The 14,854-nt window shown below is 45.0% G+C and overlaps 2 protein-coding genes across 2 annotated transcripts; one reads left to right on the plus strand and one right to left on the minus strand.

The window, feature by feature from the left end:
• Positions 1–391: 391 nt before the first annotated feature.
• exoc5 (exocyst complex component 5) lies at positions 392–9,447 on the minus strand. Its single transcript, XM_030044460.1, has 18 exons — positions 9,421–9,447; positions 8,954–9,048; positions 6,894–7,041; positions 6,572–6,766; positions 5,141–5,205; positions 4,882–4,910; positions 4,650–4,759; positions 4,370–4,414; positions 4,128–4,268; positions 3,962–4,044; positions 3,661–3,870; positions 3,373–3,520; positions 3,108–3,216; positions 2,862–2,982; positions 2,673–2,759; positions 2,458–2,566; positions 2,048–2,263; positions 392–1,631 (listed from the first exon to the last, which is right to left on the minus strand). Exons 1-18 carry the CDS (start codon positions 9,445–9,447, stop codon positions 1,443–1,445), a joined length of 2,127 nt encoding a protein of 708 aa, XP_029900320.1. The 3' UTR covers positions 392–1,442.
• A 184-nt stretch (positions 9,448–9,631) lies between these two features.
• ap5m1 (adaptor related protein complex 5 subunit mu 1) lies at positions 9,632–13,577 on the plus strand. Its single transcript, XM_030044461.1, has 8 exons — positions 9,632–9,896; positions 10,052–10,706; positions 10,798–11,025; positions 11,123–11,262; positions 12,276–12,361; positions 12,448–12,560; positions 12,980–13,076; positions 13,170–13,577. The coding sequence occupies exons 1-8, from the start codon at positions 9,829–9,831 to the stop codon at positions 13,250–13,252; spliced, it is 1,470 nt and encodes a 489-aa protein (XP_029900321.1). The 5' UTR covers positions 9,632–9,828; the 3' UTR covers positions 13,253–13,577.
• Positions 13,578–14,854: the final 1,277 nt, after the last annotated feature.

Raw genomic sequence — 14,854 nt, forward strand, 5'->3', positions numbered from 1 at the left:
ATTTATGTGGCATTGATAATATTAATATTAGCCTAATTAATTATGTTGTTTGAATTTGCACAGCACTGTGTGTACCTTCTACACAACACTAGCCAGCCGGAGCTGGAACTGAGCTCTCAGGCGTCTCTATCTCCCTGGCTCTCCCCAGTCCATGACTACTGCACACAATTCATCAACTCATAGATATCTAATCCCCTCTGGCTCTGCTCACTTCCTGAAGTCTATGAAAGAACTTTACTCTGGTGGCAAGAATTCCCATGAATACTTGATGACTTCCACAGAAAGGAAGACTGTTTCATTTCACTTTGAAAGTGACACCGCCCAGAGAACTAGCATAACTTTCAATTCGCAGCTCCCCGTTTGTGAAGGATGCTGATAAAAGGGACAATAATAAAATGCAACATCTTTTTAATGAGTCACTGAACAAGGTAAACAGCAGTACAGTGGGAACAGCTTTGAGCAGCAGACAGCTTCAGGCATCAGGAATATGACTACTCTCCTTGTTTAGCGGAGAAGACTGATTTTGAATCTCCATTAAGACCTGTGTGCAGAAATCCCTTTAAGTTTGTTTCCTTAATCAGCAGAGGCCAACTTTTCGGCGTGCCCTGACCCACAAATGCTGCTGATCCAGTCGACAATGGAGACCATAAGAGCCCAAGCATCACTGGATGAGCAGGTGTTGATCTGTGCAATTACAGTGACAGATACTCACTGACCCATCACATCAGTCATCTGAGCCTAAGCGGGACCACCCAAATCTCAGGAGTGGTTCTCAGACCTGCTTATAGCTCAGCTCACACTTCTCTGTAACGACCTCTTGACCTCTGCTCTGTGGTCAGAGGTTAAGGGTTAGAGAGGTGGTCATGTGTCCCTCTTGGCGAGACACAGCTCTATCTCGTGCTTGGGCGCAATGTCTAACTTAAGTGGTGTACCTCCTCATATGGAGTAGACATTCCCAGAACATTGTACGACTGCATGCCTAAATTAACAGTCTAACTTTCCCTTTACAGCAGCTTCACGGTCTGTTCCTGTGCACAAGTGCAGCCATGGAATTTATGTATTTGGCACAATCAAAAACAAAAAAAACAAAAAACAAAACATCACATTTTTTGTTTGTTACAGTCAAAAGCACAGGTGAATGTTGTCCATTTACTGATGATGTCAGAAATTTTAACCAGGTGAATTGGTGATGAACTAGTATTTAAAAACAAAACAAAAAAACCTGAATCGATAGATATTTGAGCTTCATCAGGTTGGAAAAACAAAAGGTAAAATGCACATATCCCATGTGTGCAGACAGACAGTCTGGGGCCAGACAGACCGTCTACTATGAAAGACGCATTCTCTGAAGCAGGGGTGAGCGTCTCCAAGGTGCATCATCTCATCAAAGCATGGGGCAATGGTGTGATTGGACGGAGGGCAGCGAGTCATTGATTCAGTCATTAACTGAAGTGCCGGCCCAATCTGGCGGAGCGGTAGTCCACTCTGAGCTGGACAAAGGCGTGCAGAAGGTTGCGGTCCAGGCTGGTCAGCTGCTCTCCTGAGCAGACCTGCTTCAGGTTGTCAGGGGCAACCACCAGGAGGTTACAGAGGGCGTGGAGAGTGTCGAAGAGCTGCAGCACCAGAGGGACCTGGTGGATACAAAGGCACAAGTGAATTACATGAAAAACCTCATACCTTTCAAGTTACTCTCATCTTGTTAGCATGCCTCTTACAATGAAAGCTCTACATTGTAAATTGCACTTTTAAATTTACTGTAACACACAAAACATTAAACCTTTATAGTTGTGAGATTTACAATCCATGTCTCTGCTGCCTCACAGATTAAAAATCATTCTTGATTCTACCTCATCCACTTGATCTACATCTCCTATTCACAATGAGGTGGATGTGGTGATAGGTGAAATCAGCAGGATCACAGCAGCCTCCTGAACAGTGTATCTGATCGCAAACACGGGTTTTCTTTACACTTGCTACATTCAACGTAAAGTGTAGCCATGTCTCTGCCCTGTGACCAGTCTGTCCTGGACCTATGCCCCCTGCTCACCCTGAAGTCCTTGGCGCAGCGTCGATACTCGGCCACGTCGCAGATGGCCAGCATGCCTCCCATAGAGCTGTAGCTGTACTGCTGTAGGTGCTCGTGGATGAGCCGATGGAAACGAACGCCCAGCTCTGTCAGCACTGTGTCCACGTTCTTCCCGTCCATCGACTTCCGCACGCGCTCCACCTGCCGACTCACGTAGGCACACACCTTGGAGCACGCCTGCCAGACACACGGAGACAGGGGGGAGTCACATTTGGAAAACTTGAGATTCAGCGGTGTGTCATAACCACAAGGTCAGCAAATGGTCACTTCAATCCACAGTCTCAGAGCAGCAGTCTGTGTCAGTCTTAGAAACAACAAAAAGGACAGAAGGACCTGATTTGTCTTATTTGTTTTGTTTTGCATGGCCTTACTGTGGTGTACTGGATCATGACATTGTTTTCATCCTCGGGCCTGAAGTCAGTCTTCTTCTGCTCCGTGGCCAGGATGTGCTTCATTTGCCCCACCATGCAGTTTAGTGTTCTGGGCGGGGTGAACAAATACAAAACTTAAGACAGTCGTTTCTTTGAGTGACCACTTGTTGTTCTGCAAGTATGTGTAGTTGGTAGGCACTTTGGAACTTACTGACCTGTCAATTCCTGTGTCCAGTTTCACTTCCATCTGTTCAATTACCTCTTTCTTCTTGTGCAGGCACTCTGTCAACTTTGGAGATGAGCTACAGACGGAATAAGTAAATTCAGTTCTGAATTTCATCTGAGAAGGATTGTCCGATGGGAGAAGTAGCTGTGGAATAATTGAATAATAAGCCTTCACTGACCTTATGAGAGGCATGAGGTGGTCATTGAACTGCTTGTCAAACAAGTGGAAGATAGTGTTAGCCTGTTGGACCACATCCAGGAAGTACAGGTTGGCATTCTTAGCATCTGCTGAGGGGATAGCTGTAGTTCAAAGACAGACGGAGAATGCAAGTCAGTACAACAAACTTAAAGGTGAGTTAACAGTAGGTCAAATAAATAAGCAGAAATGAGAAGGTCTGGCTATAAGTGAGTTGAATTTAATGCACCTGAGAGGCCAATTTCTAGGGCATAGTCGATGTGATCCACACAAAGGTGCTCAACCAACAGCAGGAAGATAGAGAAGGCGTTCTTGGGCAGATCAGAAGGATCTGAGAGCTGGGTGACAACAAACAGATAAAAGGAAGGGGATGCAATTTAATCTGTGAGCTCTGTAGGATTTTTCACTCGTGAGAAATGACAAAATTGCCATTTCTATTTTAAGTTGCCATAACTGTGTGCCCCGCCCATCTATAGGTGGTGGAGTTGCCTCACCCTGTGACATCTCTCGAAGGCATGGCGCGTCTCCTGCAGCAGGTTGACCACCACCTCTTGGGAGAGGAAAGTCTCCCCGTGGGTGTCGATGCTGGGGCCCAGGGGCAGGTTGGTGCGCTGCCTAATTCGCTCCTTCAGCTCCTGGATACTGCAGGAGGACAAAGACAAAGGTTGGATAAATTATTAACGTTAAAGCTCTTATCATATAGTAAAAAGAGCTTGCAAATCTCCTAAAGGTAACCTATCGTGATGTTAAGGAAGGGTACCAAAGAAGAACCAAAATCTGACCTGCCAGTGCCAATCGGGCGTTTCTGGTGGTTCTTGGAGTCATAGTAGCGCTGCAGGATTACAGCGCTACGAGTGTGAAGGTATTCCCTCTCCATGTCAATGTAACTTTCCAAGTAGGAGGAGAAAATGTTCTTGATCAGCTTGGACAGGAAGGTGTGCTTATCTGAGCCCAAGTTGAACTCTGACAGCTTGGCAGCCAACGCCGTGGTCCTGGAAAAGACATAAACAGTGTTAAGTGTGAGAGTAAAAACTATTGTGTGTATAAGAAGTAAAGCAAAAAGAAGAGAGCAAGCTTAATTACTTGGTGTAAAGGTCATAGAGGTTCTTGAGGTATTGTTCCACATCAGAGTGTCGGGTCTCATCCAGTTTCTCTCTAACATGGGCCTGGAGAAACAAAGGCATTCAGTTTAATGTAACCGATGTGGCCAGTCAGTCGAGACTGAACAATAAGGAAGTAGTACAAATACCTGTAATTTGTTCTCAAAGATGTTCTGGATGAGTTTGGCCATAACAGCCTCTGGGCTGCTGAAGACCTCTCCCACCTGCTTGTTGACCCTCTGGCAGAGGACTGCAGTGTCCTCAAACACATCGTTCCTCACATAGGCCCCCTGGGGAGAGCAACCAAGGGTTAACCCAGAGTCTGTGTATACCACTGGTCCAGAGAGAAAGGTGGAGTATTATGTATGATTAAGTGGAACACTACACTCACTTCCTGACACTGTTTGATGTAGACATCCACACAGTGTGCATAGCCCTTTTACAGAAAGAGACAAGCATTACATTTCTGCCAACATTACAATGTGAAAGTGAAAATACAATCCAGTATCTAAACACAGATGACAAATTCATGAACAATGAAAGTTGAATGTCAGAACTTGAATGTAAAACCTAAGTGGCAATGTCATACATCATACACAAGACAAAAAACAAACAAACAAACAAAAAAAAAGACTGAATGCAGACATGACAGTTTGATGTGTCTGGGTCACCTTGAAATGTAACAGAACTGCGGCGACCTCTCGCATGCGTCCAATCTCACCCCTGCGCTGGGCGGCAGTGAACTCCTGGATTAACTGTCGCTCTAGGTCATGGTACTTACCTGGGCAGGAAACAAACACACAAAACAATTCTATCATTTGCAGCTAACTTCTCCTGCACTTGTAATCTGGACTACTCAGTACAAACTATGGTGGAGGAAAATAAGTTTCAATGTGAACTCACTTGCAATCTTTGCCTTGACATCTGCAAATCTATCAGAGGAGAACACAATCAGGGAGACAGTTACAATTAACATCCTGCTAAGTTAAATGCACACATTATCTCCAGAGACTCATATTAACAAAACATATATCTGAAAGCATCCCTGATGCATTCAGATATAGGCTTATACCATGAGGATCAGGCAAAACTAATAAAATGCCATCTTGCTATTGTTTGACAGTGCTGTTGTTTATAGCTGCCTCCAGGATGCCTGACTCACCTGTCGAACGGCAGCTCCTGGGCGATGAGATGCAGCTTCTGAATGATATCAGCAGCCTCCTTAATCTGAGAGGGAGAGAGAGGGGGGGTGGGAGTGGTGGGGGGGAGCAAGAGAGGACCATGAGAGGTGGACATCCAAACAGAAAGCAGGCAGGCCGCTGGCAGTGGCTCCACTTGGGGGATCATCATCTTAGAGCAGCCCTCCTCCACCTCCCCATGTTGGACAGAGAGCTGATAACAAGCAGGCTGCGCTCACCTGGGCATCGGCAACAGCAACAGCAGCAGTCCTGACTTAGCAGCACATCCAACTCTTTATTGGCATGCCTTTTCTGAATGGGCTGTAATCCCACAGGAGTCTAAATCGCCTTCAATAATCTGTCCGGCCAGGGATATCTGTCTAAAAAAGGGGCCCTGTCGAGAACCCCCCACCCCCCTCCCCCTGACATACACGCCGGCTGAAAAAGCCCCAGACCTACGAAAGGCCCGCCGTCCGCAACTCCTCTGTTCCCGCAGATGCCTGCCTCAGCTAACATCATTACTCTGCTCCCGTGAGGAGGATCCAGCCTTTCTGCTCGGCGAAGGTTTTCTAAGTATCTGTCCCCCAGCTAAGATTAGCTAAATCCCATGTAAGTAATGTAGCCGTCTCCCTGCAGTCAGGGTTTAGCAGCACTTGTCTCCACGCTGGCGGCCCAGCCCTCCCTTTCAGAAGGATTAGCAAAGCCATCCCCCTTCAGCTATTCACTTGCAGCTTTCCTCTTTCCCCCTCGTCTGGAGGTATGCTCAGGAAAAGGAATCTAGCCAGATTTTTCCGCATGCCTCTCTAGAAACCTAGCCCCATCTCCAGCTCTCGTCTGTGGGATTGACCCCCCATACTCCCTGCTCTGCTTCCGCTAATGATGTTCCTACTAACAGGAATTTATCTGGAGCATCCCAATCTACTGCCACTTTCAACACTGCAAAATCAAACTTTCTAGGGTCAAAAGTCACTTGTCTAATAACAACATAGCTTGTGTGTAGGCAGGAACTGAGTAAAAGTATGCATTTTATCTCCCAGTATGCATGTTATCTCCTCCCTTACTTGTACTATCATGCCACAAGCCCCTTCCCGCTGTAATGCGACCCAAAGCTGAGGACCAACAGTGGCAACATATTCTGCCTCACAGACAACCTGCAGTAAATGCAATTAGGCTTTACACGAGCATGTTGACATCCATGCTAGTCAATCAGCCAGCTATTGTCAGAAAGCAAATGACAGTTTATTAATCCAAATTAGCTGAGGGATCCAACTAAAGGGATAAACTTGACAAATTAATATGGATGCTTTATTTCTTAATCCTGTTCACACACACCTCCAGCAATATCACAGCAGGGGCCCTTGTCGATGGCCACGCACACCGCCACTGAGGTGAATGAACGCATACAGCACACTGACCTTGTCGGGGTTGTTGAAGACATCACTACGAAGCTCTCCGTCCAAGAATTCATTGAAGTAGGTCATGAGACGCTGAGCTTCCACTGCCCTCTGTCGAGGTGTGTTCACCCCTTCCAGCTGGTCACCAAGGTGACACACCTTGGTGGCCACATAGCTGATGTGCACGTCAAGCTCTTGGAAATGCTGAAAGGCTACCTGAAATGATATAAAACAGGGTGTTAAGTAACTCAGAGACGTTCTGTGGCATGACTGGCTGACATAAAAGAAAAATCTGTGAAATCTCAGAGACGTTCAAGTGGGTGCCACTGAGTGCACAGCTCACCTGATTGCTCCTCTGCAAGTCTTGTACTTTGTGTGCAAATTCCTTGGCCTCACGCTGACACTGATGCTCAAGCTTCTCCACTCGGCGTTGGATCTTCTCATCCAGTTGCTTCAGCTCCTCAATGTGGTTCTCAAACTCCTCCAGCAGCCTAACAGAGTGGAGAAAAAGGCTTGTAGATCCAGAAGTTCACATTGGTCTAAACAACAGGAATCACACCAAACGACAACTAAAACACACACACACTTACACAAACACACACACACACAAATTCTTAGTCTGGAGAAGTAATTGGAAAAGGCGAGGTTAAATCTGTCCCACTGACCTAACACTTATAGTTAATAGTTACAGAATAGTGCTGGGTGCTTAATTCCTGGGTCCCCAGACTTAAGAAGCTCTGAAAACTAGGAGCTTCGTCAGCTGCATTTTAAGTGCCATCACGGCGGCAGAGCAAATGTTCTAAGTCAGCACCACATTTCACAGAGTAGGAAACATCCCAAAATGATGAGTATATAATCTCTTGACTAATTCCCTCAGCACTGGCTACAGCTTAAAGACATCTCCCATCCCTTCCCCATACACACTCGCTCGCTGGCTGGTGACTCACAGTATGGTGGCCTCCAAAGATACGTTGTCTCTGACTCTTGAGGTTTAGAAAGAGCTTCCAAGGAGGTGGTCGCAACAGTTTTGTGGAGGAAGTAGATAAGGCAGGGTGGATCTACCATATAGTTAAGGTTTTTTTTTTTCCTTTTCAAAGAAGGCTGTATGGCATTTGTGCTTACAAGAAATAAGTGGGTCCCCAAGTGTAAACATAAGACCAGGCGAAGGAAATGCCACGTAAATAAACATTTTTTTTTTCCTGTTTCTGCCCCACATGGGCATCAAGAACACTCTGTGTGCCTGGATAAGTCTGAGATCAATTTTAGGACATTTGGGAGGTCTACTTTAATGTCACTCACGACTGTGTGACAAGTTGTAAGTAACTGTATTGTAAATAAATTAATCAGAATTACTACAAAAAAAGAAAAAAAAAAGAAAAGAAAACCCATCTCAAACACTTATCTGAACATTTTGAAATAATTTGGTTTAAATACCAACTACACAACTAGAATGCATAAATGGCCATCTTTGCTCTTTGATCCTACCAACACTTTACATGAAGTACACCCAACAGTTCCAGTGAGACTGAAATAAATTTAATCTTGGGAACTGGGAGCAAGAGTGGAATATATTTATGCATAACTATAGAAATTAGGGCTGGGCAATATATGACTTTTATGAAACGAGACTAAATATGCTCTGGGAATGTGAATATCGTATATGGTATAATGTTTTTCTGAGCTTATTAGACTGTTGCAGCTGTTCTATTATTTGCCTCTACCTGTTTAATCATCATGTCCGCAATGCTAAGCATTTCATGAAAACATGAGTCATCCATCACAATGTCATTACAATGTCGATATGGAGGTGTTCGGTCAAAGATGTCATGTTTGCTTTTCTCCATATCGCCCAGCCCTGATGGCAGTCTTCTGGTTTGTTAGCACTGCTTGGCTAATAGTACAAAATGTCTTAGTTTCAACATTTCCTCAAAGTGTTGGTGAAAAATTCAAGTGCAAAATGTGAATTACACTGTGATATGGTCCAGGAAATCCAGGAACCTGCACAGTATCTGCCTCACAGAGAGCTTGCATGGAAAAGCTGCATCACGTATTTGCTGTGCTATACTCTTTAAATTTAATTATTACTTACAGTGACTTTTCTGCAACAAATCAAATCTATGTAGATGCAACAGAGTGACAATAACATTTTACACACAGTAATTTTGGATGCTCTTTTAATTAAAATGGATAAAGTAGCATTAACTAATGATTTAAAAGAGAATTGAAAAGGAGACATTGTGAAAGCACAGCAACGCCACATGAATGCATTATTACAGGTTGTCAGCGAAGTCAAGGTTGAAAACTGAACCCAGGAAATGATTCACTGACTCACTTTACCTCTTTAATGACCCTAACCCTACCTTAATGATCAGACAGCTGTAAATGTGAACGACACTCGCCTACCTTTTGGGGTCAAATGCCTCAGCTCCTCCTTTGGATCCTCCTCCTGGAGTCCTCCATGCCAGCCTTTCAATGTACTCGTCTGCATCAAAAGGCTCCTGCAGAAAAACAAATAAACACTGTCTATTATAGTGCACCGATGATTAATGTTATCTCATACAGCCAACGCAAAACAACCAGCCTGACGTTAGCTAATTTTTTTGTGCTATTTCACCATCTGTCTGGCACCCCACACCCTGGATAAAAATAATCTTTGTGCCATTTGGCGTCAACGTATGATAGTGACAGTCAAGACAGTAAACAGCGCTGCAATCTTAAAGTGAAGCTGAGCAACAGAGCATTTGCCCGTCTTCCTAAACTGGCCAGCTCTCTGAAAAACAACTGATTCCTCCCAGCAGAGACAGAGAAAGACTGCCAAGCTAACATTACGGCACGTAGCTTCCCGGCTAGCTCGCTAACTCTCGTCTTACCTCGAACATTTTTGCAGTTGTCGCCATGTTGAGGCGTCGGCGAGCGGCGCACAGAGATACAGTTTAGGATGGGGAAGTGCGAACCGGCAATACTGCCGACTTGCAAATGCCTTTGCCGATTTCTTTCAGTTTTGCCCTTTGTTGACAGCTTGCTAGTTAGCAGTCCAGCTTCCTGTATGGGAGAAAAGGGTGGGAATAGCAGGCTGGGAATACGCATGCGCATGTGTCAGCTGATAGGTTTGGGCTGTCACATGAAGCTTAGTAGGAAGTAGCTACGATAGCTGAAAACGAACATATTTAACTGTATTTGTGTAGTGAATATCTGGTAAAATGAAAACTTTAATATTGTGCTAGTCAGAAATATTTTGCGTCATTTGAGGAGTGGTGTTGGAAAGTGTTGCTGACCAAATGAGTGTGCGTGCTTTGTGGATAATTTCTCACGAGAAGGGAGAAAATGTGTCAATACGCTTTTCAAGGTTTGTAGTTTACTTCTATAACTCTCCTAAACTACCCCTCCCTTTTTGAATTAGCGCGGTTGAATGGAGTTGTAATGTATAACATGAGGTGGCTGTCTCACACTGCTTTTGGCTGGTTGTGGTTTGTGGTGACTGTGATGTGTCTCCTCCCACAGGAGGTTCCCCACCGTTGAGCACCGTGCAAAGTGCCTGGCAGGTTCCTTATATGTGCCAGTCCCAGAGGAGAGCACTGTGCTCCAGCTCCTACTCACTGAGCTGGGGCTGGCAGACGCAGACAAACCATATGTAGTGCTCAGAGATGACTGCCTGCACCATCAGCGATCACCAGCCCTGGAGCTGCATGTAGAGGGCAAGGGAGTCCTCTGGCCGGTGCTGGCCATCTCGGAAGGACCGCTCATCCTGGCTTGCCTGCCTTTGGTGGAGGGCCCTGCTGAGCCACGGCCACCTCTTGCCAGCCTGCTGTCGGTCTCCCAGGGCCTCACACTCCTGGCAGGCCTACAGACTTTTCTTCTTGGTTCTGGGAGTAAGCCTGATAGCGAGGGGCTGGCGTCTCGCCTGGCAATGCTGCCGTCGGTCCTTCTGCAGGTTTGTCCGCTTGGCACACCCCTGGATGTCCCACAGCTGGGGGCGCCTGCCGCATCCCTGGTGTCCACTCCTGCTGGGACCCAGAAACAGCCGGCCTGGAAGACAGGGCTGCACCGCGGTCGGGCTGTGGTGAACGTTGCTCTGACGGAAATGGTGCGCTCCATGCAGTATGGTAACCAGAGCAGACAGGACCTCTGGGATGTCTATGGCACTGTGACATGCAAAGTAAGTACACAGTGCAAAGTAAAGGCCCTAAAATTGTTTACCCCCTGTACCTTCCTTCAGTCTACATAGTATGTATTCTCTTTGTCAACAGTGTGAAGTGGAGGGCGTGCTCCCAAACGTGATGGTGTCTCTCACACTGCCACCAAACGGTTCACCACTGCAGGACATCCTGGTCCACCCCTGTGTCACCTCATTGGATTCCAGTATTTTGACCGCCAGCAGTGTGGATGACTGTGATGGCTCAGCTTTCTCTGGGCCGTACAAGTTCCCTTTTTCTCCCCCCCTGGAGCCATTCAGACTATGCAGCTATACATCCCAAGTATAAAAATTAACACAGTAACCAGACATCTTTTAATCCCACGCATTGGTGTAAATCTGTTGATCGATTCTGGTTGAAAAGTTTGGTCTTCCATCAGGTCCCTGTACCACCCATCCTGGGTTCCTATCAGCTGAAGGAAGAGGAGAACCAGCTGCGGGTTTCAGTCACCCTCAAACTTCATGAGAGTGTCAGGAATAGTTTTGAATACTGTGAAGCACACCTGCCCTTCTATAATAGGTAACCAATGCAGAAGACATAGCCTACTTCATTAAATGTTTGTTTCCTGTAGATGAAATGGGTTTGATGGGTTTGGGAAATAGATTGTGCTCCTGACAGTCAATCAGAAACCAAGATCTCTGTGGTTAGAGCCCTGTTAGCAGTTCAGACTTAGATGGTTTATAATAGGAAGAACAGTATTTCAGCACAGCACCCCAGAATGATAGATTCACAGATATGTTTGTAGCATGATCAAGAAAAGTTCATTTTAGAAGTAGATTAAAAAATATTTTTAATTTACAAATAAGTAATGCACACATTTCCTAGTCAAGCCAGCTAATCAACTTCTTGAAATGAAAGGCTGTTTTGAACATTTTCTTGCATGTGCAGTTATCTTTGCAAGACGTGAGCTTGGCTGATGACTATGCACCAAGTAACCCCTCTCAGTTTTCCATGTTGAGTAAATAAGATCCCCTAACAGCCAAGTAATAACCTCATAATCTAATCTCAAAGCTAGACTAACTTCATCATCAATTCCTCAGTGCCAAATAGGTTTCCTAATTTTAAAAAAAAGCTCCAAAAAAGCAATTTTAACATTGCCATCATCAGTAATGATTTCACATTTGAATCCTCACATAACGCCCACTTTTTTTTCCTTTCACCATGGGGTTTTGTGCAAAGGAGAAAAGATTAAATGCTAATTTTTAAAATGAGAGTGATAGTTTTCCCCTGTTGTTGTTACTTGCCTGTGTGCTGAGATCTCACTCCACAGAAAGGCGGTTAAAGTGGTTAAACCCTTGAGAGTGCCCTAAAGTGTTTAGTACAAGTATCTGTAGAAAATAGGCTGATACTATTTAACAGTCTGAATAGCTATATTGTGCGTGTTCTGAATCTCTAGCGTAAATATGCATTTCACTTTAAACACAAGGCATTACACAGTGCCCTTACTGCGCAGTGTGATTGGCAGTGTGTGATATTTGTGTCATTGCTGTTGAGTTATAACATCTGCTTGTGGGTTTTGTGTGTCTGTGCAGGGATCAGATGGGTGGTGTGGATGTGAAGGTGAGCTCTGGGCAGCTGGAGGTCTCCAAGGAGAAGAACCTGCTGGTCTGGGTTCTCGGTAAGGACTTGTGCTCCACAGTTTGACTACAGTTATATGTTTGAATTAGAAACTAATGACTGCATTTCCTCTCCTCTGCTGTTTAGGCCAAAAGTTTCCCAAATCCCGTGAGGTCACGATGGACGGTAAAATCAGCTTTTCAGGGTCGATCCCAGGACCCACAGACCCACTCTGCACAGACCTTACAGCTTACATTAAAGTAAGTTCATTTGAGTTGTGGTATAGCCCTTATACAAATCAAAACATGGCTCAAAAGAATTATGTCAGACTTCCTCTAAGCTCTGAACTCAATCTACATCCTTGATATTTTTGATCCACCTGAATTTTGATCTGTCTGATCTACCTAAATTTTAAGGTTTCTAAGGATACTTTCCATTTTAATATACAGCTATAGCATTGTGCATGTAGAAATGAATAAACCAATCTCCAGATAGAATGGAAATATGGATGTTAGTGTTGTTGCTGATGTTCCAGTAGATACCTTCCAACAATCAATCTTTACAACTAATGGAGGGGGCATGAAATGCCATTAGGTTGTCAATAATTGATAGCACACCTCTTCTAGCTCATGTTACACAGCATGTCCAATCTAATTGCACTGTTATCCTTACTTTGTAGTTGTATTTCAAAGTGCCTGACATCACGCTGTCTGGGTGCTGTGTGGACCAGCATTCAGTGCAGGTGTATTCCTCCGCCAAACCACGGATCACAACATGTACGTGTATTTATTTGAATCAAAATGTTTATGTACTGTATTCTAAAGTGACATTTGTTAAAGCTTAAGCCGTCGTCTCTGTCCTATCCACAGCTCGAGAACTTCAGTCCAAAGAGTACTTCATCTGGAATGCAACAGGTGCTGCTCCAGTGTCCTCTGGACACATGATGCTGTAGCATAGATATGTTAAGAGCGGCTTGGTGGAGAGGCGCTCTGTGCTCTACATGGCAACAGATGTGGACTTAAAGGATCTATCATGGTCCAGACTGGTTATGTGAAAACATGGATTGCATTTTTTATTATTCCATTGTCACTGGAGAACTCATGATTGATCAAAAACTGAGATACGAGTCAAAATGGCTTGTAATAGATTGTGCATCTATAGGTCACATGTAAAAGACAGAAATCACTTTGTCCTCACTCAGTATATATCTGTTTCTGCAAGTTACTGTCGATTTGGACTTGTAAAATTGTAAAATAAATGATGATTTGTTAAATATATGTAACTTCAATAGTTTGTTTAAAGTCCACTGTTGAAGGTCCCGCCCCTGTAGTTCAACTTCTCTTATCCCCCAACCTTACCCTCCCACAAAATTACCCTCTTGCCCCCCCTCACTCTCTTTAGACAGAAGGGCCACCCTTTGCTCTGACAGTCCCACTTCAGTGGCTCTCCATCAGCCGGATAATTAGCAGCTGGGGCCTTGTCATCAGCTGTTGTGGGCCTGCAAGAGAGGGGTGCCCAGGCTGTGAAAGGCCAGACTGATCTGGCCAGTGTCTCGGGGACAAAGCACTCGTCTTGAGAACTGGCAGGAGTCCTTGGTCCCCCCTTTTGACCCCATCCCCTCCCTGTCAACTAGTGGCTGGTTCAAACACACATCCTCTCCAGCCAGGCTAAGATTGAGCACTGACCCTCCAGACCTCAGAGCCTTTAAAGCAGCCTGTCCTATTCAGCTAGCAAGAGCTGGCTAATTGGAGAAAAAGCTACCAGGACGATAATAGTTGGGTCACCTCTTGAGGTTGCATAGGTGCTTTAACTTTCTGTGAATGTAGAAGCATAAGGAAATGGTTTTGATCTTTATTGTTTGCAGCACTATTGTCACTTAAGAGCCCCCTTTTCTAATTGATAGTTGATTATCATATACAATTTATTTGAAGTGGGACTTAATTAAAGAAGTTTCATGTGGTTCTTGATGTTTCCCACAACAACGTGCCGCTGTTAGATGTCCCGTCTTAGAGACGAGCACTGCTACATATTTACTACATAAGCATCCCTGAGTTATGTGAACAACTTGCTGATGAAGGGTTAAATCAGAGGAGATTGTGTTCCACTGCAGCCAGACTCCTCTGAGTGCCCCCATTGTCTGCTGTTGGCCTCTTGTGCCCCCTTGCTGGTCCAAACGCTACATTCTCACGTGGATTTCCACTCAGAAGGCTGACCATGACCAATCCTCTGTCAATTGGAACCAATTGCTCACACGGCATCCTTCACCTTCTTTTTATGTAGCTGTACGGAATGGCAGACACCGAGACCTCTCGGCTCTCCCCCTCCACATTGATTTGGCTTTAAGACTCAGTGTGTGTGGCTAGCGAACTGGAAAAGTTTTTTGAAGAGTTGGGCTACTCTAAATCTCAGTGTCCCAGTCTGTGGTCAGTCTGGCTCCTGAAGTCTGCAGTCACTGGCCTCTCACTGGCAGACTTTGCTTTGTTGATTGGATGGCTTGCTAAGTAGATGGACTCGTTTTAATGTGCTTCTCTGTTCCATTGGCTTGTGCCTGCAC

This window comes from Myripristis murdjan, chromosome 22 (genome assembly GCF_902150065.1).
Source record: "Myripristis murdjan chromosome 22, fMyrMur1.1, whole genome shotgun sequence".
NCBI classification, from domain to species: Eukaryota; Metazoa; Chordata; class Actinopteri; order Holocentriformes; family Holocentridae; genus Myripristis; species Myripristis murdjan.

Excerpts from the sequence above, each read along its gene's own strand:
- ap5m1 (XM_030044461.1), top strand. The coding sequence starts at position 9,829 with ATGAGTGTGCGTGCTTTGTGGATAATTTCTCACGAGAAGGGAGAAAAT. Across the intron at positions 11,263-12,275 it reads CACCTGCCCTTCTATAATAG|GGATCAGATGGGTGGTGTGG; the intron begins GTAACCAATGCA and ends GTGTCTGTGCAG. Across the intron at positions 12,561-12,979 it reads ACCTTACAGCTTACATTAAA|TTGTATTTCAAAGTGCCTGA; the intron begins GTAAGTTCATTT and ends CTTACTTTGTAG.
- exoc5 (XM_030044460.1), bottom strand. The coding sequence starts at position 9,447 with ATGGCGACAACTGCAAAAATGTTCGAG. Across the intron at positions 5,206-6,571 it reads TCTTCAACAACCCCGACAAG|ATTAAGGAGGCTGCTGATAT; the intron begins GTCAGTGTGCTG and ends TCTCCCTCTCAG. Across the intron at positions 2,264-2,457 it reads TCATGATCCAGTACACCACA|GCGTGCTCCAAGGTGTGTGC; the intron begins GTAAGGCCATGC and ends TGTGTCTGGCAG.